Source organism: Phyllostomus hastatus, unplaced genomic scaffold (genome assembly GCF_019186645.2).
Source record: "Phyllostomus hastatus isolate PE091 unplaced genomic scaffold, TTU_PhHast_1.1 phas_contig_86, whole genome shotgun sequence".
Lineage (NCBI taxonomy): Eukaryota > Metazoa > Chordata > Mammalia > Chiroptera > Phyllostomidae > Phyllostomus > Phyllostomus hastatus.
The window spans coordinates 14,231,492-14,257,702 of NW_025333977.1; the positions used below are offsets into that span (position 1 = coordinate 14,231,492).

At 46.4% G+C, this 26,211-nt stretch overlaps 1 protein-coding gene across 2 annotated transcripts in view; it reads left to right on the plus strand.

The window, feature by feature from the left end:
- The first annotated feature begins 14,726 nt into the window (after positions 1-14,726).
- SCHIP1 (schwannomin interacting protein 1) overlaps positions 14,727-26,211 on the plus strand; it is a 125,769-nt gene continuing 114,284 nt past the window's right edge. Inside the window, exons 1-2 of one of the 2 annotated variants that reach the window (XM_045851595.1) lie at positions 14,727-14,877; positions 15,406-16,092. In XM_045851595.1, the coding sequence (XP_045707551.1) occupies positions 15,424-16,092 (669 nt within the window). In that variant the 5' untranslated portion in view covers positions 14,727-14,877; positions 15,406-15,423. Of the gene's footprint in view, positions 14,878-15,110; positions 16,093-26,211 lie in introns of those variants that run through there. The other variant, XM_045851594.1, reaches the window with a different exon arrangement.

Consider the following 26,211-nt stretch of genomic DNA (forward strand, 5'->3'; position numbering starts at 1 on the left):
ACAAGGTTCATCATATTCTGTGAGTCTGACACAGGTTTGCGTTGAGAATAAAGACCATTGTCCTAAAATGACATGATGTCTAGGATTTGCTTCCAAATAATCTAGTGGGGGTTGGGGGGAGTAGCAGGGATACACGAGACATAAGGTTACCATGAGTGGGTCCTCGCCAGAGCTTCATCATGGGTACATGGGCGTTCAATGTAATATTCAATCATAGAAATGTTGGAAGTGTTTCTATAATGTAAAGTTATTTTTAAAAAACAAAAAAGAAACACATAGATATAAAGTTGACCCTATGAATAGTTATCTTAGGAGTTACAGAAAGGGAATTCCTTCGTCATCCTGCAGTTATCCTTGTCCTTGTCAGTTATTAGCGGCTCAGCCATTCCTCTGCATTTGCTGCAAAGCCTAGCACTTGCTCCTCCTCTTCCCTTCTTCCCAAACTCTTTTCTCCCCTGGCAATGTTATCGAGCCAATGCGTGGTCGGTCCAGTGCCTCATACCTGCAATGCCAATTACCTGCACTTTCGCTTCCTCTCAGCAGCCCACTCTCCCTTGATTAGACTTTAGACCATGTTTAAAATGATGTGGGTCTCTATTGCTAACTGTCTAGCACTGTGGCTAAGACCTTCAGGTCTTATGTTTTGTTACAGAATTTACTTTTTCTCAATATCAGCCAACACATAAACACATTATATATATGTGTGTTTTATGTATATTTATATGTATAATGTATAATGTATATGTATATATACACATATATAATCCAGCCATTTCTGGCTTAAAATCCTTCATGTCTCTCCATCAATTTCAAGTTCAATTCAAGTTCAGTATCCTTCACATCCAGTTCCTGCTTTCCTACCATTTCCAGCCTCTTCTACTACTCTCCTCAGATATTCCCTCTCTTTTCCAGCTATACCGCTTCCTTCATTTGTAGATGACAAGCCATGCCTTCTCACATCTCGAAACACTTGACCATACTGTTCCCTTAGATTGGAATGACCTTCTGTCATTCTGCTCCTAGGGGACTTCAGGGACTTTTGTTTATAACCTCAAGACTCAATTCAAGCATCAATCCCTTTGGAAGGCTTCCCTGAGCGGTCCACCTGGAGTTAACTGTCTCCTCCTATACTTTTCTTCATAGCACTCTTAGACCCTACTCATCCTAATACTTCGAAAGCCTGTTGCAATTCATTCTTTGTTCCCTTTCTAGACCATGAGCTCTTGGACCAATTTCAATTCTTCCTTCCCAGAACCCAATCCAGTACCTGGCACATAGTAGGTATTTGAATGAGTAACTGAATGAACAGAGGAATGGTTAATGAATGCTAACTCCTTAAGACAGTACGCCCCTACCCAAGGGCCTTCTCCAGAGGACTGCCTCTGTGCCCTTGGGCCTGGGCAGCCCCTCCAGTTGCCTCCTAACTACCTCCTCAAGCCACCTGACCCATCTCCTCTAGCTGTAACTGGATTGCCCGCCCCCCATCCCCCGTCACTGCTAAGTCCGTCCAACTTGGTGTTTCACCCAGACACATGTTTTCCAGAGCATGGTGCACAGTAATTTTAGGTGATACTCAAACAAACATCGTTTGACAGCTTTGTGTTTACATTCACGTATATTCAGTAAGGGGAGGGGAATGAACACATAAAAACTGCGATTTCACCAAGAATACTTCCCAGAATGAAACAAACACAGGAAGCGCCATGGTAATCGACCTTACCCAGACCTCGTAAATCCAGGTCAAGGTGCTCAGGCATAATCATAAATGTCCCGAGCCCTCTGGAACCGAACCCTCAGCCGTGCCCATTAAAGCAGACAGCCAGGAACCGCACCAACAGGGAAGGACGCCCATACTGAAGGCCACAAGCACCTCTGTTATGTTCAGTGATATGTTGAAATGTCACCTCCAGAAGTTGCTTTAAATGTGTATAAATACCTAAATATAACAGTTAAAATAGTTAAATGTCTTTTGAGTTGTCCGACCACATCCTTATGTGAGTTCAGTTAGTGTGGATTATACAAAAACTGACAGATTTGTCTCCCTGATGTGGATCCTCACCTTTGTCTAAAACTATCCATTAGACTATCTAGCTATTTTGATTAAAAAGCTCTATTTTCTCAATAAGAAACATTTGTTCAACTATATATTTTATAAGCTAATTCGATTTATTCTATTTTTTGTGTCTGGCATTTTTACTTTATATTTTAAAGCAATTTAAAGAATTACTTTATAGAATTTACAGAATTTACTATATTTCTAGAATTTACTATATTTTATCAAATCTAATGTACCATTGATATATAAAACATAACTATTTTATGTGCTACTAAGAATGACAGAGATGTTACCAATTATAATTACAAGATGACATTGATTCAGAAACACATCCCAATTTCAGAGGTGTTACAATTATTTTAAAAGTATGTCCTAATTGCCCCAGCTGGGGTGACTCAGTGGATTGAGTGCCAACGTGAGAACTGAAAGGTCACCTGTTTGATTCCCAGCCAGGGCACATGCCTGGGTTGCTGGCCAGGTCCCCATTTGGGGGCATGCAAGAGGCAAGCAATTGATGTTTCTCTCACACGTCAATTTTTCCTCTCTTTCTCCCTCCCTTCCCCTCTCTCTATAAATAAATTAATTAAATATTTTTAAAAGAAAAATAAAAGTATGCTCTAAAATTGATGAAATGCAGCATATGCTCACTTCACTTCTATTTTAGCAGATAATACTTATATTCCATTTATCACAGTGGTATAAAGTTTCCCTTTTGGATAAATTTAATTTTAGAATGAGTTGATGTAAAGAAAGGTATTATGAAAATAGGAGCAGAGGTGGAATACAGTATGGCAAAATTCTGGAGGTGGCCAAATGATTGCGACTTGGCCTTGGCCCCACCTGCAGGCTCAGGCCCACCCCACGGCCCTCCAGCACGGTGCCCAGACCCCACCTGGGGCAGAGCCTGTCTCCCCGCCGCACAAAGGAGAGGGGGTTGGGCAGTTTTGCCTATGCTCTGCTGAAGAAGGGGGCCATGCTTCACAGAAGTCAATGCGTGAGGGCAAAAAGAAATTCCTAGGAACTAGACTCATGATCGGTATTAGAATACTCTGGACTTGCCTCTAGTACTCTGGGGTGAAAAATTAAATTAAAGCACACTCAGAGTTTTCTGTGTTGTTTGGGTATTTTTTTTAACCCATTCTCTAAGAAGTAAGGAAAGAAAAGGGGCATTTTAGTCTCCGTTTCTGGGTTATTTATTTACTAAACAGTGGTTGTAGTGATCATCAAACCAAAGAATGGTCTACTGTGTTTTCCATAATAGATTCTGCCACTTGAACATAATCATGTACAACCTGAAGCAAAATGTATTTCACTGAGAAAGTACAGAAGTGTCTAATTTCCTGCTTCCAGAGTAGGAAGAGTGAAGAGAGAATTATTTTAGATGGAGCTGGGAAAACCGCCGAGTTTCCGCTGTGAAACGGATGCTTTTGTGCACCGTCCCGCGGCCGCTGCAGCGGGTTTGCGTGCACCGCGCGTTCAGCTCCCGCTGTGCGAGGTCCGGTTTTGGACCGCTGGGCTCTGTGTGCATGGTTTTCCCGAGAGCCATCCAGACCCTTTTATTTACTCAGGGCCTATGCTTGAAGGTTATTGTGAATCATTAACCAGAATGGGAGGTCACAAGTTGTTATAAGCTACCCTGCTTGCACAGAGTCTGTTTTTGCAAACTTAATTTTGAAGGTTTTAATATAGGTGTAATTGAGAAGATAAACTGAACACATCAGAGTCAGCAAATATTCACGTCATATTAAGTATCAATAAACCAGTTACAGTGTAATAAAATGGAAAGGTCTTATAAAAGATTATTTATGGGCTCTTAGTTACTGGTATAATTTAAAAAATATAATCAGTAATAATTAGCAAAATTGATAATATTGGAGATGCAGCTGTTTCCACTCACTAGTGGTAATAATACCAGCAATAATTCTATATTGTAATGCCAATGGAAAGCTAAGCCTCTTGGAAGTCCTTTTTTTATCCTTATGGATGATTTTGTTTATCAGAACATCGTTGCCTATTTTATAAGAACCATTGCCTGGTATTTATAAAAGTTATTGCTATCATACACTCAGTTTTGAAGTGTACTCATAGGTTAGAAGAAAATTGTAAGAGTAACCTGGTTCACCATCCTTTCTCCAAGCAGACGCAGTGGTCAGAATATATTTGGGAAGTAGATTCCCTGGGACTTGGTGTCTTAGGTGAGGTCTCGAGAAGCGGAGTCCACGACAGGGATTTGAGTGCATGTGGTTTATTGAGGGATAAACAGGCAGGGAAGTGAGCGAGGTGGGGCATGAAAGGGAAATGCAGGTAGTGTATTGATCAGAGGGTCTGTCCTTCGCCTGATGGAGGCGGATGGATACATGGCACCACAGGAGACAGCTGTGAGCTTTGGAAGCCAACGCGCAGAGCAGCTGAGGGTGGGTGTAGCCGCCAGGAACAGGAATCTGCTCGGTGCGCTACCAGCACCCAGTACATTTGGTGATGGAGCTGCGGGGGGTGGGCGTGTGGACGGGAAATGCAGAGGGGGGGACGAGGCGGCTCTCAGGGTCCTGGCATGAACAAGTGAATAGATTCTTGTATATAACAGCATTTCCTTCATAATACCAAAACTCTAAGATTAACATGAAAGAAATTTGTAAAATGAAAAGATTCATTTTACAAATTCATTTTACACATTCATTTTCTTAAAATTTATTTTAAGCAACTGTTTAAAAATGTAAAAACTCTTTTTAAAAATATTTTATTTATTTATTTTTAGAGAGGGAAGGGAGGGAGAAAGAGAGAAACATCAATGTGCGGTTGCTGGGGTTCCTGGCCTGCAACCCTGTAAAATGAAAAGATTCATTTTACAAATATGTTTTCCTTTAGCTTTTACTTTTGGGGTGAAAAAATACCAACTTTTTGACATATTGCATAAGATCAATTTTCCATTGAAAATATCAAACTTTCTTTTTAAAGTTAGCTCTTTTGAACTTTTCCATGTATCATGCCTCCAGCTGAAACAGATCTAGACTGGTCTTAGTACTCCACTAACCGAAGGTCCCCCTGGCTGCAGTCCCAATGCTAGGTTCATTTTCATGAAACAGTAGTAATGCGTTGTTCTAATGCATTCTTCCTTCAGCTCATAGGTCAGCAGACTGGCCTGTGGGCCAAATCCAAGAGGCAACCTTTTTTGGGATGGCTTGAGAGTTAAGAGTTTTTACATTTTAGCCTTGGCTGGCGTAGCTCAGTGGATTGAGTGCGGGCTGCCATCCAAAGCGTCGCAGGTTCCATACCCAATCAGGGCACATGCTTGGGTTGCAGGCCAGGAACCCCAGCAACCGCACATTGATGTTTCTCTCTTTCTCCCTCCCTTCCCTCTCTAAAAATAAATAAATAAAATATTTTTAAAAAGAGTTTTTACATTTTTAAACAGTTGCTTAAAATAAATTTTAAGAAAATGAATATGTAAGAAACTATGGCCCACAAGGCTGAAAATATTTATGATTTAGCCCTTTACCAAAAAAGTTTGCCAATCCCTGCTTCAATCCATTATAACCCAAAAATATTTTTGGCTCAATCTATATTTTGAAAGAAAACCTGATATTAAAAAACTTAAAATTAGTAAGTGATTTATGGAACCATAAAATTATTTATTTTATGAAAGGCAACATCACATAATTTATATCATAAATTCTAACTCATCCAAACAATTATTTCTGATGGAATTCTTCAGCATATTCAGAATAATTCATTTTAAGTAAAATAAATATGCATAATTTATTCTCTATTTCATAAAGTATTACCACCTGTTTTGTGATTATTGGAAAGAAATTGAAAAACACGAGGGGATACAAAGGTAAAACTATCACCTGCAATCTTATCTATGGTTAAGCATCATTAACATTTGGCTACATGTTCTTCTAGGCATATCCATTTAATTTTTAAAATGTGGATCACATTGTATGAAAATAGTACAACCTCTTTTATTCATTTAATGCTATAATTTTCAAAAACATCTCATTTGACTGCATTTATTTCACAGAATGAATATGTCACAATTTATTTAAACATCTTCCCATTTTTTGACATTTAGGTTGAAACTAATTTTTCACTATTGTAAATGCCACAGTGAGCTTCTTTGTGCATAAATCTAGACCTTAATTTCTGTGTCCTTAGGCTAGACTTTTTAAAAGACTTAAGTATTGTCTCCCTCATTCTGTTTCTTGTTTTTTTTTTTTTTTTACAAACTCATTCTTCTTCTCCAAGATCTGTAAATGATGAAATTCCTCAGGGCTGGAAACTTGATCTGTTCTTCTTACTCTCTCTATTTGTCTCCAAATGAGTCTGTTAGACCCAAGATTTCAAATGCCATCTGTGTGCTCTGATGCTCATATTTACATTTCCAAACATCTCTCTCTCAAGTTCCAGACCAACACACCCAAGTACTTACTTGTCATCTCCACTTGTATGCTTCACACCATCTCAAGTAGAAAATACCCAAAAAGGATTCCACATCCTCCCTCCTTCTGCTCCCCTACCACACCCCACTCCTCCTCACGACCCGTCTCAGAAAGGAGCATCACCTTTCCGCTTTGGACACACACTGGGAAACCATCAGTGACATCTCTCTGTCCCTCACCACCCCATCTGGTCAGTCACCAGGGCCTGTTGATTCTACCACTTAGATATATCTTTAACGTTTCTATTTCTCTCCATCTCCCCAACCCCTCCTAAGCCACATTCATCTTTCCTCTGGACCACTTGCTATATTTGCATCCTAATTGGTCTGTTTCTATTCCTGTCCTGCTCTGTCTTCCTATCCCCTTTGCAAGTCTCCACCGTGGAGAAAGTTTCTAAAAATGTCAATCTGCTTTTACAACTCATGAGTGGCTGTGAAGAGAAATATCTTACTGGCAATCCCTCTTCTGGTCATGTTTGCCTTTACTCTCTGGCTCCAACCTCATGGTTTCCTTTTAGCTGTTCAGCTTCTGTTCCCTGCTTCTTCTAGCCTCAAAACCTTTGTTCAAAGTGTTCCCTCTGCCTGTTTCCCTCCGCCCTCCCACCTCAGCTGGTCAGCCCTTTTCCTGACCTCTGGCCCAGCACACACACTGCTCACATGGCCTCAGCATCCAGGAGTCTACTGTTTGGGTGCTCACTGCAAGTTGTCAGCTAAATTGTCATATGCAGGGTGGAGCAAAAGTAGGTTTACCTTTGTGAGTACACAAAGCATAGTTCATTCTTTTATTATTATTTATTAATTATTGGATGATTTTCCACATGGACAACTGTAAACTTACTTTTGCCCACTCTGTATTTTTTCCCTGAAATGTCTGTTTCTTCGCTAGACTGAAGTTCCATTTTGGGTAACTAGTGTTCGCCCCTTTCACCACAATATCTCCCAGTATCTGGCATGTCATAGGGGCTCAATAAATTTGTCAAATTAGTAACAGGCACGGGGTATAAAAGTTGTAAAGACATTTAAAACATATTATTACATGGTATTCCAGAAAGTTTGTATCAACCAATTTATACCCACTGGTGGTATATGAGTGTTCCTTTGATCATGCCCATCCTGACACTGAGTATTATAGTTTTAAATAACTTTTAAATATTTTACAGGCAAAATGTGACCTCATTGTTATTGACATTGCATTTTTTTGGATTGCTAGCGAAGGTGAACATTGTTCACAAATTGATAGGCTCTCATATGTTTTTCTCTGGTTTTTAAATTCATGACACACTGCTTCTATTGAACCATTTTTATTGGGAAATTTTGGAAGTTTATTTAGTTGAATTATCTTTCTACCCATAAAACAACACCACCAGCGCCTCTGAAGGGGTGGGCAGCTTTGGAAAATACTGCTCCCCAAGATTTATGTTTAGTCATTGATGACTCCCCCTTACTTTGGGTGATAATATAATTCATCATGTCAACAGGGCCACTTTTGGGAGTGAAGGAGGGCGCCATTAATAATTACGCCAGGACAGCAGGAGTAAAGCCAGGCCATCCTGTATAAGCCAAGACGTATGGCCTCCCTAACTCATTTTCATGCAGACGTAGAGCTCTGGGGATCTAGAGCTGAGAGCAGAGGTCCAAATGGTGATCCATGGATAAATGGAGGATAAACCTGCTTTTTGTTCTGAATTTTAATATAGATGCCTTTGTGCTGTGCTGTTCAGTGACTCGGTAACTCTCCCTGGAACTCCCTGTCTATAATGCTGCTCACTTCACTCATTTACCTCACCTCACCGACCCTTGGAGGCATCTGACAACTTCAGACAACTCTCCTTCTGTGATGAGGCTGGTGGCCCAAAGTGCTGCAGGGATTGTCTTGCTCATAAATGCAGAGCTGGTCAGAGGTGGGGCCTTGCAAGTTCACGCCCATTCCCCCACGCTGCTGCCTCCTTTATCACCTCCAGATGCATTCCTTCTGCCTGCATTGTCCAGACAATGCCCGAGCTATTTCCTGACTTTATAATGCTTCCAAGATTCCGTCAACAAGTGACCAGAACAGGGTTTTCACTTCCTGTAGTGTCTTTCGAGATGTTCCTCTTTCACAAGCCTAACACATCAAAGCACAAGGCATGCGATGTCTGAGGCAGCCCCTCTTGTTCTGGGGCTACGTGCCCACGGCCTCATCCCTTGTGGTGCTCCATCCAGCTCATGCCCCGGGTCCACCAACTTTCCCAGCACCTCCTAAATGTCTTTTTATATAACTTATACCCTTTGATGAAGCTCAAAAAATAAATTCAGAGTTGCTTATGGACTTGCATGTTCAAGAATTGCTAGGAACTTAAGGGAAGTAGACTATGATGACAGAAAACTCCTGGAAAAAGAAAGACTGGGAGAATTTAGATATGTTGAATTTCTGTCAGGGCCCTGCAGTCAGAGGCATGACTTTACTGGGAGAAGAGCAGCAGCCTTCCTCTTCCAGGCTTGTCAGCAGGAACAAACTTCCAACCAGAGGAATTACCACTAGAGCCCCAGTGGACTGCTGTGCAGACTGCGCACTGCACAACTCCAGGGGGCGTCCTTTCCATTCAGTTACATTTGGGAGAGTTGTTCCTCCTGGCAGGGACCTGGTAGGAGGTGCAGTGTCGCGATCACCGACTGGCAGTGACCGCAGAACGCTGTGGATGGCTCGTCAACCTGCGAGAAAAACATACACAGAGACAACCAGGTCCCGTGGGGAAGTAGGAACGAAATGGCCACTCTCTCTGGTGGGGAGAGGCTTTTTATTGGTTTCGTTTGCATAAGAATTCAGGTAAAGCTCATTACTCATTGCCAGGAAGTAAGGATCAAACAATAGGTAACCAGGAAGTCTGAGGACCTATTTTGAGTCAGGGTCAAAGAGCTGTAAAAAACTTTATGGAACAAACTTACTTCTTCCCTGGACCCTCATCATTCAACTGAGAGCATTCTAAACAAAGCAGGTTCCACAGGATTTTACATATTCTTTCTTAGGCCTGATCACCCAGGGAACCCGCCCTTTTCAGCACAGAGCTGCACCACCCTGTCGTTGTTTCAGGCTTAGGTGGAGCAAGGGAACTAAGGCAACCAAGAGATAAGGAGATTTTCTCCCAGATGGTGAGAACTCAGGCTTGTCAAAGCTGAGGGGCGAGGATCGATCACCCCCTTTTGCTGTAGCCCCCAAAGTCCTTTCTTGGGGGTCTCCCACGTGATCATGCCTGTCTTAGATCATTCCCTCCTTAGGGAATCTTACCCGTCATTGGCTAACTGACCAAGCTTTGGGGTTCAGGTATGAATGAAGCAGCAGAAGCAGCACTGCAACCAGGGAGATAAGCTTTTGTCTCCTTGCTGGCTTACGGTCCAAGGTCACTCCCTCAGCCTTAGCCTTGGCGGGGGTTACAGCTTCTGATACTAGGCAGGGCAGTTCCCAACAGTGCAGTGCACATCCTCCCAGCACTGAACAGGGCACATTCTGTGTGGCCTTACGTGGAGGTCCTGACACCCCCCATGTGACTTTTCTCTGATAAAGATACTTAACCCTTTGCTGCAGTTAGTGTTGCCTTACAGAATATTCAGGGGGATCTTCGTTTCCATTCACGTGGTTTCTGTAAGCTCCATAGTATTTGTTAAGCCAAGTGTCCTGGTTTCAGGTTTAGAAAATAGGTCATTGGAGCTATTTTTTATGAAGTGAGGTTACCTAGATTTTGCCATTTCATTTTTATTGAGAAAAGCATAAGAAAACAAATGCTTTCTCATGGTTTGCTAGATAATCAAAATATTTAAGATGTTAATGTTTCTTAAAGGTTTTTTCCCATTAAAGTATATATAGTTTTAGAGACAGATCCTACATACACGTAAAACAAGCATTTTCTTTCTTTCATTTATAGTGTCTACACACAGGCCTGTTAGTCTGTATACAGACTAATAAGTTAAGATTAACCCATTGGCTCTACATAAATAAAGGAGAAACACCACACATTCCACCTGCCTAATGGAGGGAAACCTTGGTTTTAAATTAGTGGAGAAACCAACTTTGTACCTCCTAACAAGGAAGGTGATGAAACAATTCAGAGGTGAAACCCCAGGGGTCTTTAAGCTGGAAAAAGCCTTTAGTTCATTCACTTATTCACTCATTCAATTAATTCTTACAATTTGCTTAACACCATGATCATGCAGTCCAGCCCCCTTCTGGAGGAACCTGAGGTCACAAAGCTGGTTAGAGACAGGGCTGGAAACCAAGCCTAGGTGCTCTACACCGGGACACTTCGCCCACAGCGCTGTTCAGTATTCCCACGCAGTTACACGCAGGTGATGAAATTAGGAGAGCATTTGTGTACTGCATGTGACTCGCATGTACTTCCCGTAATAAAGATGGAATACAAACCCCACTGCCAGCCGTTTCTTTATTACTCTGAATGCCATAACTTGGAGAAGTGCAGCGTTAGGGCTAATGACTTCAGCATTTGGGAGTTTTACAAACAAATCTGTTTCCAACCTATTCACACTCCTTATGATTTAACTGTTTCAATCATGTCTTTTCTCAAGTGTTGTCTTTACAGATAGAATTCTATAAGTAGCACTGACCTCTGAGGAACACAGTCTCATTCCTACCTACCCTTTGCATGTGATTGCAGTTTCCTACCCATGACAAAAATTAATAACCCAATCTCATGGTGGGTATCTTCTTAAAGAATTTGTTTTGGGGGGAACTTAAGGCACATAGCTCATAACAACCTGAAATTTCATTTTCTGAGGTGTGTGTACTCTGCCTTTTCACAATGAAATCTCCCAGCTTGCTGAATACCGCTGAACTTGTTGACAGTTGAGGAGGTCAAGCGCGTGTGAGCAGAAGAGAACAGCTGCTCTTGCCAGCTGCCTCCTTCTCTGCACAGCGCAGCCGCTGCCCGAAGAGCCTCTGCAGGGCAGGGGACTGGGAAGGAGGGTGAAGGTGCTGCAAGGAGACCCTGCTGACGTGTTTGCCTAGTAAACTCAGCCGTATGCATCTGGACCAAGGGATACTGAATTTTAGCTGGGTGACTAAGAGCAGGGGTAATGAAGCCAAACTACCCAGGTTCAAATCCTGGCTCTGCCACCTCGCTTTTCAGCTTGTTGACATCAGGCAAGTTACTTAACCTCACTGTCTTCCACATCCACACCTATAAATGGGGATGATAGTTTCTTTGCACGGTTTTTGAGAGTTAAAAGAATTAAATGTTATTATAATTAATAATCCTAGCAACAAATATTTATGACACTCCTATTCCATTCCAGTTACCTTACATTCCAGTTATCTTACATTCAAGATAGAAATGTCCTTGCCCTTCACGGGATTTGGAGTATTTTTTCACACTAGGAGCCCTGACCCATTTAAGGGTTATGAAATCAATGTAATAAGGTGTGACTAGATTTTGGTTTAAATGAAGTAGGATAGGGTTTTACAAAATAAGAGTTTTATAAAACTTTTTTCCAGTTACATATGTTTTTGTATTTATGTGTGGCCTGGGTCTCGAGATAAAGTGGATTAGATAAAGTGGATTTCTTGAGTTGTAGAAAAGATAAGCAGTTAAACAGCAGTTTCCATACAGCATGTGTGATAGATGAGGTGAATGTCATGGAAGCTTGGGAAGGTCACCTGACCTCAGGGCGCAGGGACAGAGGATCAGGGAAGCCTCCCAAAAGGAGGTGACATTTAACCCAAGACTTAAACCATGAGTAGAAATTTGCCAAAAGAACTTGGGGGAGGTTGGGCAGGAAGCAGTTCCTTTAAGGGCAGTGAGGGGTCGTGGAGAGCTTGAATGAAGCGTGGGAGAGACCCGCTCAGATCTGCATGCGAGGAAGGCCACTCTGACTGCCTGGGGAGAACGAGCAGAGATGGTGTGGAGACCCTTCAGTCATTTCAGGACACAGATGGATGGGACTTGGTGACCAATGGGGGAAGGTGCTGGTCTGGGATGACTCCTGCTTTCCTCGCATCTCTGATGGTTAACGTACAAAGGTGGCAGGGGACAAATCTAAGTCTGTAAGCTCCAAGCCGCTAACTTAGGCGACTTCCTGAAACAGGAAGACAGGACCTTTCAATCACTTTGCAAATCATCTATCTCTCCATCCTGCCGGAAGAATCTGTAGACTGTTGCTGGCCTGGGAGCTGGCAGGGCCTCCAGTTTCGAAGTGGGACGGTTCTTGGCAGGCGGTGGAAAGCTGGAAACAGAACGGACCCTGGGCTAGTCAGGCACCTTGCATGAAGAGAGAAGAAAAAAAGAAACCTGGTAGTTTCCCATCTGATCCAGAATATCTGGTCAAAAAATAATTTGAACAGACAGATAATTCAAAGATGTTTGTATTTGGCTTTGAAATGCCATGCATTTTTGGCAGTGTATTTACCTTGCCAAATGTTTTTCTAAGGCCTCATTTTGCATTCCCTGAACACAGACCATCTGGGCAGCAGGGACAGGAGCTGAAGCCCAGGAGGGAGTCCGGCTGGGTGGCTGAGGAGGTCCCGAGGTTTGAAACGTGAACTGAGACCACAAGTCTCTCTTACCACTCCAGCTGCTCAATACCTACCTGCTGCTACCTGCGTCCTGACACGGAGCAGGGAACTTTTCCTGACCTAAGCCTTGCCAAGTCACACGGGGACGTGAAAAGCCGCTGCCTGGTTCCGAGCACACCACTCACATCTCTGAACACTCCCTGAGCCACCTCCATTCCACAGTGGGGCAGCCCGCTGACCCAGGCTCTGCAGCAACCTCAAAACCAAACCATATTTGGAGCACAAGGCAGGCTCCTTGCAGACCTTACCGTAAAAGACATTCTAAGTTACAATCAGTCCTGTAAAGAGCTCCAGAAAAGAAAGCCCCTTTTCCTGTTATTCATAAGATTGCTGTTTCCAGAAAAGTCAGACGATTAGCTTATCTTCCCTGGCTCAGGCTTACCCAGGAGAGGAAAGAGTCGCACTTCACTGAAATCACTTAAACAAAGGGTCTCTGCACCAAGTCCCCATTAGGACCTAGAAGGAATGTCACGGTGGCAGCCACTCCCTACTGAAGAATCCTAAGCATTCTCCTGGTCCTCCATCTGGCATCTGGACTGTGCCAAGCTAGGGCAGTGGCCTGGTCCAGGCTAGAATTCGCTGGGAGTAATGAGTAACAGGTCCAGATCTGGGAGTTGAGAGAAACTGCGTTTCCTCAGACTATTGTAAAATTGAGTGGTTTCTCTTTTTCCCCCCCTCCCCGGCCCATAAAACTATAAATAATTAAAGTGTGCACATAGTGATTTGATACATGTATATATCATGCAAGGATCCCCTCTCCCCTAATCTGGGTGAACATCCCAGCACAGGGTCCTTCGACTCCGTTTTCTGAACAATTGACAGCAGCAAAGCCGTCCAGGTGCCAGGAGTGTGTCACCTGATACCTTCTTCCCCTCCTTTGTTGTCTCCTTGATTGGAGGTGGCCAAAGAGGGCTTTGGAGTCTCTCCGGAACAGATTCTCTGTGAGCACGCCAGGTGTCAACCCCATCACACACTTACTCTTCCATTTCCCATACACAGGCCTCTCTTGAGGTTGTCACACTCAGAGTGTAGCCGGGAGGGAAGGAAAACGAGCTAAAGCAACAGGTTCCACCCACAGCCAGAACTTGAAAGGGAGGGCGGGTAGGCGACTGGAGCTGAGTGGTGGAGGAGAGGAAGCGGCGAGGAGGAAGGTGGAAGGGAAATGATGGTGCATGACAACCGCGCACACGTCACTCGGGCTCCCACATGGGCTTGTGTATGTTCGCGTGTGGGGGAGGGAGGTCCTTCACGAGGCCACTCGGGGACTTTCGCGTGGGTTAGGAGGCGTCCAGCCCGCGCTTTGGGGTGTCGGGAGTCTTAGGCGTGATAACCGGCCCCCGCAGAGAGGGCGTGGGGCGCGCCCAGGAAATACGAGTGTGTCTGGGGGTTGAAATTCACCGCCCTCTCCAGGGCGCCGCCCCTGCTCATTGACCAGCTCTGTGCCCCTAACACCCCGCGCCTCTTTCCTTCGGGCCTTTTCCCGGCCACTACCACCTCATCCCCGCCCGACCTCGGCCCCAGTCTGCCGCTGCGAAAACCGGCAGAGCGGACTGCGCCGCGCCCGGCATCCTCTGGGCATGCTCGGTGGCGGGACCGGCTCCGCCGCCGGGAGGGCGCGTCCTTCCTCCCCGCGGGCGGCGGCGCCTGCAGCGACAGCCGCCGCGCCCGGGCCCGTCACACCTTTCGGGGCGGTGGGAGCTGCCCCGTTCAGCGGGAACCCAGAGCGCCCACCTACCCGAGCCTTCCGGCGAGCGGAGGAAGGGCCAGCCAGGGAGGCGCGGAGGCGGCAGTGAGACCTCCGCGCTGCTGGCGGCTCCTTAGAAAGTAAAGCTCAGCGGGCGAGCGGAGCCGGGCTCCCCGCCACCCGCGGCGGGCGGGCGGGCGGGGCGGGGCCGGGTGGGCGGTGGTCTCCGCGCGTAGACTGAGGTGCGAATTTAGTATCCGCCCACCCTCTTCTCAGTCCCCGCCTCCGGGGAATTATAATTCTCTGGGAAAGTGTCTGGTTCTCCGAGAATCCTTGGGGCGGGGTGCCGGGGCGCGCCCGGCGCAAAATGGTTAAAACTAAGTCCGTGCGTGCCCCGCGGCCCCTTTTAAGGAAAGTGTGCGCGCTGGTGGCTGGACACCCCCTTTGCTGATCTGAGTTTTTTGCCCGGAGGAAGTCTGGTTGTGGCAGGAAGGGGGGTGGGATAAGGGATGCCTCAGGCCGGTGCCGGCTCCCGCCCCCAGGCCTCTGGTGGGGCGCACCTCCGGCCAGACGGGCGCAGCGCGCGGGGCCCTGGCCTTAGTGGCGGGCGGCGGGCAGCAGGAGCAATCTCGGCCCGGAGGCTCACTCTCTCTGCCTCCTCCCCCCAGGATTACCGAGAGGATGGGATGGATCTAGGCAGTGACGCCGGCAGCAGCAGCAGCAGCAGCCGCGCCAGTTCGCAGTCCAACTCCACCAAAGTGACCCCTTGCTCCGAGTGCAAATCGTCGTCGTCGCCGGGAGGCAGCCTGGACTTGGTGTCTGCCCTGGAGGACTATGAGGAGCCCTTCCCGGTTTACCAGAAGAAGGTGATTGATGAGTGGGCGCCGGAGGAGGACGGGGAGGAGGAGGAAGAGGAGGACGAGCGCGACGAACCAGGGTACCGAGATGACCGCTGTCCCGCCCGGGAGCCGGGGGACGTGAGCGCCAGGACCCGCGGTGGCGGTAGGGGGTCCACCACCGCCATGCCGCCCCCGGTGCCAAACGGCAACCTCCACCCGCACAACCCCCAGGACCTCAGGCATAATGGCAACGTGGTGGTGGCCGGCTGGCCGAGCGGTTCTCGAGTCCCCCGCCGGGCGGTCCAGAAGCCCCAGCCAGCGGGGGGCCGGCGCTGCGGCCGGGGCCCGGTGGCAGGGGGTCTCTGCCTTCAGCCCACGGACGCCGGGACATGCGTGCCGGCGGAGCCCCCGATGCCCCCAATGGACTGGGAGGCGCTGGAGAAGCATCTGGCTGGACTGCAGTTCCGGGAGCAGGAGGTGCGGAACCAGGGCCACGCGAGGACCAACTCCACCTCAGTAAGTTGGCCGGGGTGCGTGCCCACGCGCGCACACACACACACGCGTCTGCAGCCCGCGCACAGCCCGCACGCGCCCTCCGAGGGCTCCAGCCCGCCTGCGGCCCCATTCATCCGTCCCCGAGGCGGGGGGCCGGGCGGGAGAGCCTGCCTTCTGCTCCCCTGGGGTGCGGCTGGTTGCTCCGTCTGCGAGCTGTCTGGCTTTGCTGTATGGGCGGAGTGGAGGGAGGGGCAGCCGGAGAGCCGCGGAAAGTCGGGTTAGTGGAACCGGCGACTCATTTTAATGGAATTACTTAGGGAGACGAGGCTGTGAGTCACTTGCCTGAAAATAAATACAGGGAGATTTTGGCTCCGCAGCCAGTGCCTGCGGGTGATATTTTAAATCGCTAATAGTTGTGGCTTTGTCAACCGAGGTGGGTCTTCCTCGTTGCCACTGCTGTCTCGCCCGCATGCAGGGTGTCCTGTGCACACGCACGCACACACTCGCCCGCCCGCACCCCTGGTCCGGCGGCAGGGTTTGTTCCACCTCGCATTTGAGCGAATGCTCCTGTATTTGAATGGGTGGCCGCCCTCCTCTAAGACTCGACCCTTCCGAAACCCGGCCTGTTGTTGACCGGGGGGAAGGGGGTGCATTGACTTGCTGGGATGGGGGGGGGCGTTCTAGCCGGCATCGCCTGACTCGCGCCCTCTCGGATGAGTCCTCCCGGTTTGGATAGGGAGCCTCGAGCACGTCCTCACCGGAGGTCGGTACCTCGGAGCAGGAAGTCCAGACGGGAGGGGCGCTGGTGTGGGGAAGAGGGAGGCCGAGGAGGGCTGCGTCGGTAATGAGCGGCACTGACAGGTTCCGACTTGTCTCCACAGCTTTTGTGCCCTTTGGAAGAGAGCAGATAAATGACTTAAAAGAAAGCATGAATGTAGCTCCCCTGCCTATTTATCACTCTTTTGAGATAAAGCAACAGTTGTAATTTGAAATCATTGATGATGCCCCTAAATGGGGCTGAAGGGCACAGTTTAAATGAGCTGCTTTCTGTGGGTGGCAGCTGTGTGGCAGTGTGGGAAAATGCTTGCTTGCAGGTGTAATTTTTCGGCTCCAGGGCCCTGGGGCTGCTGCAAATTGGGTGCGTGCACTTCTGACTTCAGGGGTGAGGACGGTAACTGCGTTTCACAGAGAAATTGGCATGGTTTCCATCAGAGAGAGCCCTTCGTTGACAGAGCCCAAGGGTTAGTGTCCCTTGAGAAACTACCTATTAAATTAACACGCTATTAACACACTAGTTTTAATCCCAGCTTTACCATGGCCACTAGGAGACATGGAATCTTTCTATTACAGCCAATATATCTCTTGTACCTTGCAATGGAAAACATCCTTTTCCTGCTTTGTGCTTGAGAAAAAGACCTCATTAAGCTCCCTGGATTTAAACAATGAACTGAAGATAAGTAAGTTTTGTTTACTATTGTGTGGCATTTGTATATTCCGGACAATGAGATAACTGGGTATACACATGAAGTTAGGATTGGATGGTGACAATGAGCTCCATCATTCAAAAGTTATTAAACAAAACGTTATTAAGAACTCCTTGTGTACATGCTGCATTTGAGGTGTGATTCTCAGTGCTGCTGGAATTGTGGTGGGGGGGTTAGGAATGCAGACAGACCCCTCTGGGCACTTAAAATGTAACAGTTTTCTGACAGCTTCCCCTCTGCGCCCCACCCCACACACCCTTTCTCTTGCTTCCATGGAGATTTTATGAATCTTTCTTCCTTGGGCAATCTTTGAAGCCAAAGGTGAATCTTCACCTAGTGAACAATTTGAATATTTGGGTTCCTCTCCTTCCTCTCCTCACTCCTCGCCCCCCAAACCTCCTGAAAACGTCCCTTCAGGGCATTTCCTCCACAAGTCACAGAGAAACTTGAGTTCCATTGCTTTAAGCAAGTATGAGTACAGAAGAAGAAGGGATGGGAGGTAGTCTTTGGGGTTAATACTGAAATTTTCCATGTTTTGTTTTGTCTTTGAACAAAATTACCAGCCACTGTTAGTTTAGAATAGTAGTTTTCAAAGCATGTTACCTTTGAAGTCACCTTGGCATTTAAGAAAAAATGCAATAGAATAGAATTACTGTAGGCCATTGCAGGTAGTTGTGGTCAGCTTGGCTCTTTAAAACTTTAGCTTCCTTTTTTCTGTGACACTGGGTCACAGTGTGAGATTTCTTTCTCACTATGGATCGCTGTCCTGACAGTTTGGGAAACCCCGATTTACATCCTGTTTACTTCTGCCTGGAATAAGTGGAGAATTTATAACCACGAGGACAGAAACTTAGGAATAACGAAGGGACTGTGTAGAAGAGAAACCCTGTCTTGAAGGGGTTGTTCAAATCAAACGATGTTTTTGCTACTCTTTAAAAAGTTGTGTGTGAATGGGATTACTACATACTGCTAGGGGGAAGGGGGAGACATGAGAAAGAGGTGTTCATTCACCTGTGAAGAGTGCCGCATAGGCTTACTCCCACCCCTGGGCTTTTGCCCATTCTCGTTTGGAATCCAGTGGCCGCCTCCTTCTGGTCATTCCAGACTCCCTTCGGTTCCGGTTGTCCCCTTCCCAGAGTGGCTGGCCCTGACCTCACTCCCCAGGGTGAGGCACTCCACCTCCTCCCCAGCCGCTCCTGCTGTATTTCCTAGTGCTTGTCACTCACTACCTCACGTTACCTCGAGTAGTTCTCCTTCATTTTAGTCTCTTCCGAATCTTAACTGGAGTGCGGGGGTCTTGCCTGTCTTTCAATTGCTGTACCCTAGTGCCTGGGCCGGTGCCTGGGACATAGCAAGCTCTCAAATGTAAACTGAATGAAGGGAGGAAGGACTTCCCTGACCCACACACCACGCATCTAGAGCGCCCCTCTCCTTCTACAGTTGAAAAAACCAGCATTCAGAGTCACTTAGTGATTTGTCTAAGGCCCAGAGAGAAACCTATGAAAGCGGTTTTGCCCTTCCTGCTGACACCAGACTACATTTTTTTCTCTTCTCCTTTTAATGCTTAAAATAATTTGAAATAAAAGGAAAGGTAAAAGGTCCCCCCACCCTGGAGTAACTTAAAGGGTTTCCTAATGAGTAGTCCTGTCTTCCACTTCCTTAGTGTTAAGCATAGTAGTCAACTCAGACAGGGTTTGGTTGGGTTTGTTTTCATGGAGTCACCTCGAGTTCTGCAGAGCAAAGCCGTGACAGAGTTCAGGTCTTCCCACTCCCTACCCAGGTCTCTGTCTTCCTCCTGGGCTATGACAGTACTCTGGAAAGGAAAGACTGAGGTTTCAAAAATGTGTTGGCAGTCAGGGAAGATCTAGAGGCAAACCGAAAAAACTCACAATGTTTAGGTGGGATGGGAAACCTAGGGCTGACCGTCTCTCCTTGAGGGGTTTAGGCAGCTCACCTCTCCCTCGGTGCTGGTGCGGGTGCCGGCAGAGGGGGACGAGGTTGGATGCTGCCGGGAGCTTCTGGTGTCAGAGCCTAGGTGTGCCGGGGGGGAGTCCTGAAGGAAACACTTTGGTGACCTCACTTCCTGCTGTCTTCTCGGAGCTGGCTGCTTCCAGGCTAACCTGTGTCACCTCGGGCCCAAACCCCTCCTTGGTGTCCCGACCCCCCAACTTGATGACAGAGCCTGGAGGGCGGCAAGGTTCCTTTATTTCACTGCCTTTTCCCAGTAGCTCCGTTGTGCCTGGCGCAAATGCCTGATGCAGGTTGGGAGATGTTCAGTTCATCAATTTAGCAACCAGCACGCATCCCAGTGCCCCTTCCAGGTGGCCAGCCCCTGCTCACGTGGTATCCACGTGATCCTCACAGCCCTGCCCTGGACTGCATCACCTCAGGTGTGTCAGTGCTCACGGGCCTCACGCAGTTAAGGAGTAAAGAAGGATGCCGGGCATTGGTGCTCTCGATGTCTGATTTGGGACCAGGGAGGCGACTTTAAAGGAGTCCTGCTCCCATGTGTCTGCATTCATCTTAAATGCTCATCTCCCTGCCTCCTCTGCCACAGGTGAGCTGGCTAGGACCATCCCAAGGAAAACCAGGAGTTCCTCTCTCTCCTTCTGCTTCTCCAGGACCTTAGTTTGTCACAGTATCACTCTTCCCGCCAACTCGAGGGGCTCCTGCACTCACTATGGTGGGGGTGCCCACTGCTTCAATGTCCTGCTTTCCTTAAATGGAGTATAACTGCACCTCTTCGTCTCAGTGATGTTTCATCTCAGTGCAGTTCTCTCTGCTTCAGCATCTGTGGTCCTCCCTGTGCAGCCTGCCCTGTCTCTGGAAACACACTCCCATTTCTGCCCCCACTTCTCTCTCCTTTTGATTCTTTTTTTAAGTAGCTCTGTTGAGGTAGAATTGACATGTAATCAGCTGCACATGTTTGAAGTGTACAATCTGATAAGTTTTGACATATGTGTACACCTGTGAAACCATCACTGAAACCAAGATAATGAACACATCTCTCAACCCCCAAAAGTATCCTTGTGCCCCTGTGTGATTTTCGAGGTCCCATCCCTCAGCAACCACTGACCTTATTTCTGTCACTATGGGTTAATTTGCATTTTCTAAAATGAGAGTAAATGGAATTATATAATATATACTCCATTTTTGTTGGGCTTTCACTCAGTGTATTATTATTTTGCAATTCATTTATGTTACTGTGTATGTTTACTTATATTTTTAACTTAAGTACTTTAAAAATTTTTTCCTTTTTATTGAATTTATTGGGGTGGCACTGGTTAACAAAATTCTACAGGTTTCAGGTGCACAGTTCTACAGCACATCATCTGTACACTGTATTGTGTGTTCACCAGTCCATGTGGAGTCTCCATCCTCACCACCTGTCCCCCCATGCCCTCCTCCACCTCGCCTACCCCACCCCCACCCCGCAGCAATCACACACTGTTGTCTACTGTTGTCTGTGTCTATGAGTTTTTTCTCTTTTGCTCAATCACTCCCTCTTTACCCCCAGTCGCAGATGTGTTACTGTGTATGTTTATAGCTTACTACCTTCTGTTGCTAAGTAGTGTTCCATTTTATAGATATACCCTATGCCTCTGGTGATGGCCATTTGGGTTGTTTCTAGTGTTTTTCTATTACTAATAAAGTCTCTGTAGAGACATATTCTTTTGTTTCTCTCGGGGAATACCTGGGAACAGAGTGGCTGGATCATAAGATAGGTGTGTGTTTAACTGTTTAAGAAGTTGCCTGTTTTCCAAAGAAGTTGCACCATTTTATGTTGTCATCATGATGATTCTTAATACAGTCGCTGTAACCTGGGCTTCTCTGCCACTGGTTGCTCCAGTCCCTCTGTGTCCTTGGGCTTTGCAGGACATCTCTCTTCAGGCGACTGCTGCCCTCTCTCTTAGAACAATTCGAAAGCACTCGGACCACCTCTGGTACTCAACCGAAGTCATAACACCCATTGTTCAAAAAGGAAAGGGCTCAGTTTTACATTACGGACGAGTTCTAATTGTAGACCCAGTACATTTTAATTCCAGTTTTATTGTTTTTTAGTACCTGCAACAGGTGCATTTTCTCTTGTTTAATGAGAAGATAAGAAAGTTTTTAATTGACATGTTAATGGAAAGCAAATTCTCCTGAAGTTATTTCCAAAGTACTTGAAAAGGATTTGCCTTTTTATTTGTTTGTACTTTTAACTAGCAGAAAACTTTAAATTACCTACATTTCTTCCTAGAATGGTACTAATCACACGTTATTTTCAGTGTATTATTCTGCAAGAGTTCCAGCCCAGTTACTCCTCCATCAATGGCACTGCTAAAGAAGCTTGAATGGCTGAGTAGTTTGTTTCCTTTGTGATTTGGGCTACATTTAAATTACACGAATTCCCATTTTTATAGGCCGAGTTAAGAGGTCTTTATTACTGCTACAAAATGTATTAAAGTTTATAACTTTAATAAGCGATGTGATCCGGCAGCCTGGGACGCAGCAGTGGAAACAGCCTGTGTGGCATGCAGTTACCACGTTCCCCTGTTGGTTGGAGAGCTCGACAGGGTGCAGGTAAAATCATTTTGTGTGTTGAGCATGACCAGAAATTACCAGGGTTGAACGTATTCTGTGCTTTGACCTTTTCCCTTGAAAAGTTTAATGCCACCTTTGCCTGCTTTTCAAATTTATGTTGATTTTTGTTTAAGAGCTGTGAAGGCTGCTTTATCCATCCAGGGAAATGTGACTGGGTTTTGAAAAATAAGTTTCAGGTAAACACCAAGTTCCGGGGCTGTGTGTGTGTAAGTGGCCACTAGGTGATTCAGGCTATTGTGGAACTACAGCCTTTTGAAATGTTGTGGTTGGAGTATCTGAAGTCTTCGCCTACCAATTGGTTTGCCCACAGTGGTCCTTGCCTCCTAAGGAAAATCTTTCAGGGCGCACATTTAAAAAATGGGTGCAGGCGTTCTCATCACATGCACATTGAGCCCTTGGAGCATCTCACCACCTACATTGTGCACTTTTCTCCATCCTCTGGTTCTGCCTGCATTTCCAACTCCAGGTGCTTTCTCTGGCATTCCTTTTCCACTTTCGGGGAAGCCCCCAGCATGAGCCCTCCAGCCTTGGGCTAAGTCTCAGGCCCAGGCCCAGGCGCTGCTGCTTCTGCCCGCCACACCACCTGTCACGTGCTCGTCCAGGGCCTGCTCCGATCCAGAGCCCCACCTCCTTGGGGAAGCTGTACCTGATCCCCTCTCTTCTGAACTTCCGTTCCACTCTGTGCCACTTCCTCATACTCAGCTTTTAAAAGGCTTTCTTGCCTTGAATGTTTTCATGTTCATTATTATCACATTTGCTACTCGAGATGCCTGAAATTGGGCAAGGCAGTTAGGATTCCCATTTTAGGGTTGAGAAAATCAAGGCCCTGGGAGGTTCAGGGATTTGCCTAAAATCTTATGCCAGACAAAATTCAGACCAGACCTGTCCATTTCTGGCCCTGGTTTCTGGCTCTTTCAGTGACATTGTCTTATATTTACTAGGTCATCTTTTTGTGGGTATGCCTCTTACCTACCCTTCCCTCCATCAAAGACAAACGTAATACCGGATCAGGCTTTTCCTGAGGAACCGCCACTTGATGAATGCTTGTGATCTGGTTGGTTGATGTATTTGGTAATACCCTTTAGTTTTTAGTTTTTCAGTTGAGGGTTTTTTTTTGCCTTTTAGTTTTAAAATTTACTCAAAACTCAGCTACATTCTGAAATTTCTTATTAGTGCCAATAACAGTAATTCCAGGTCCTTTCTTAAGAGCTTATATAAGCTCTATAACATTACATCTGCATTTTAAGATAGAAATTTGTTTTTACTCCCCGACCTTTGCCCCTGAAGACATGACTGGTTTTGTTTTCTCACATCTGAAGTTCAGTCCTATGTGTTTTAACAAGAAAGGCTTTGCAGATGCTTTTCTTTAGCTGCTTGATGCTCCTTGAGCCATTAGGACAGATGATGCTTTATACTGTCAGTGACTAGGAGATTATTTTGCACAAAACTTCTGTAGAAATTCAAATGTCAGTTATGAAATTGACCATTTTTAGTAGAAAAGTAACAGGGTTTTAAAGACAGAAAGGACCTGAGAGGTCAGCCCATCAAACCCTGACCACCGTTTTCGAAGGAGGGAGCGGGTCCCTGGAGATTAAACTTCCTCACCCACCTCCCTCGGCCCAGGCCTGACGCAGCCCCCAGGCACCCCGTGCGCTGCTCCCACTCGGTAAACTCTGTCCTTCTTCAGCCAAGGCCGCTTTAAAAAAAAAAAAACAAATATTTTTGCAGCTTAATTTGAAGAACAGGTCTAGTCTCCTTATTTAAGATCTTCAAAAGTAGAAGTGGGTTCTAATTTTTATCACTCGGTAGAAAAGTTCTCAACATCTTGTTTCTCATTTTCTTTTTCTACACCCTTGTTGTCAGACAGTGATGAAATTGCTTTCTTCCATTCAGACCTGAGCTCTTCTGTGTGAGTACTTCTACCAACAGAACAGTGGTCTCCCTGGGTTGACACACTCCGTTTTCTGCCCCATCCCCAGGAGAGGACTGTGTGCTGCCATTTCTCCTTTCCCACCTGTAAACAACTTTCCCTGGCTGTCCACCCTTCCTTGCAGCACTGGGCCGCACACAGTCCTCTCCCGGGGACGGGGCCAGGGCATGCCTGGCGCTTGAGAACTGTGCTGAGTTCCAGGGGACAGAGAAGGCAGCAGCAAAGCGTTGGGTACCTTTCTGTTCATCACTTCCATTTACGGAGTCCACCCGCTGACTGCAGGGGACATAAGGAGGCACTGGTTTCAGGAAGGTGGAGGAGAGAAGATCTCTGTGTTGTTCCCCTCGCAAGTGGAAACAGATTTGGTTCCTTCTAGACAGAGTTTCTAGTGAATATTTTATTATAAGCCCCAAAAGGCCGGGGAGGCAGGGGGCGGGCAATCACAAAACCAAGAAGACTAGAAAGGTATTTATCTGTGTAGTTCAGAATTAGCCCGTAAAAGAGTCTCCATTAGGACACCTGGCTTTGTTAGAATATGAGTGAGAACAAGGAGCAGGAAAAGGGACACAGGAGAGGGCGGAGGTGTGTGCTTCTGTGTTCCCCAGCGGTGATTCTGAGCTCGCCAGTCAAAGAACTGAGCCCCCGCCCGTTCTCTGTAGCCATCGTTCTCCTTCACTCACCAAGTCTCAGCGGCTCTGCAACAGCCCTCCTCTTGGCAGGTGCTCTTGGTCCGTTTCCTTTGTTTGGTTTTTGGCTACTTTCATGAATAATTTTATTATTTCCCTTATATATTTGTTAAGTAATCACGTCAAACATGTTCTATGACCAATCTTTATCACTTGTCTTTCTCTGTTTTCAGTTTCTTGTTGTGTCATTTTAGATTACTCTGATTTATTCCTACTCTTGTGGTGTTTTCTGCACAAAATAGGTATCACTCCAAAGATGGTGGTTTAGGCTAGGAAATGTCCCGGTGATGGGAATGAACTCAATCGGAGTTTGCTCAGCCCCAGACTGATGGTTTTTCGAAAGAACTCATGAAATATTTTTTAGTTACTTCTATCTGACGTAAGTTTGAATTAAAGCAAAGCTTACTAGAAGCTGAAAGAGTGTTCTTCAGTCTGGTTTGTAGATCTGACTGCCTAATAACTGTCACTTGTATCTGTACATTTTATAGATAGCCTTACATCTCCACCCAGATAGTTTATATTTATTTGTAGTTGAATGACCTGTTTTGGTATATCCATCATCAGCCATGTCATGTTCTTCTTTTTTTCCCCTTTCATTTCTTAGTCTCTCCTTAGTATTTATGGTTCATGAAAGTGATTGTGAATCTGTCTTCCTTGGAATATTAACATAGTATACCAAAAAAAAAAAGAAAATGCTTCAATTTTTATGGATTACAAGAAGCAATGCATTAGTCAGCAGATGATTTCTACAAATTCATCAGTTCCAGAGGGTTTTATTGCCCATGTCCTAATAGAGATGATTGATCCTTTAAAACTCTTCCTTGTAGACATAAATGTCTCCGTTATTCATGGAGTTTAGTTTTTTGAGGGTTTTTTTTTTACGAAGTGTTACTAAAAGCTTCTAACAACAAAGTGTGTGGGTTGGCCTTTTCCAGGTGATGCTCCGGTGGCCGGTGGGTGGGGCTTATTTCCAGGAAGAGCCGGGAACTAACTACTCGGCATCCCCACAGCCGCGCAGGCAGGCTCCAGGCAGCGGGTCATCCGCCTGTCAGCCCCTCGCGTGGCACACACCCGCTGACAGGAGCCCACGCCCATTGCCTCCCTCTCTGGGATTCCCCCCAGTCTGAGGCCCTCGGCCTGCCTCTTTCCCCTTGCACTCCACTGCAGGTTTCCCTATACGTGTAGACAACCGATTCCAAGTCCATCAGAAAGTGACTCATCTAGTACTGGGCACCTTTGGTGGCCAGGACTCTGCCAGGCCTCCCTGTCCAGCGCCCCCATGGACTGCTTGGGGATAGTGGGGGGAAGACAGGCACTGTCCCTGGCCAGCTAGCTGTGGCCAGGGTCCGCTGCTCACAAAGAGGTTGTAGACATGCCCAGAACAAAACAACAGGTAAGTTGTAGCAGCTCCTGAACAGACGTAACTGGGTTCTGCTTTCTTCTTGGTTTGCCA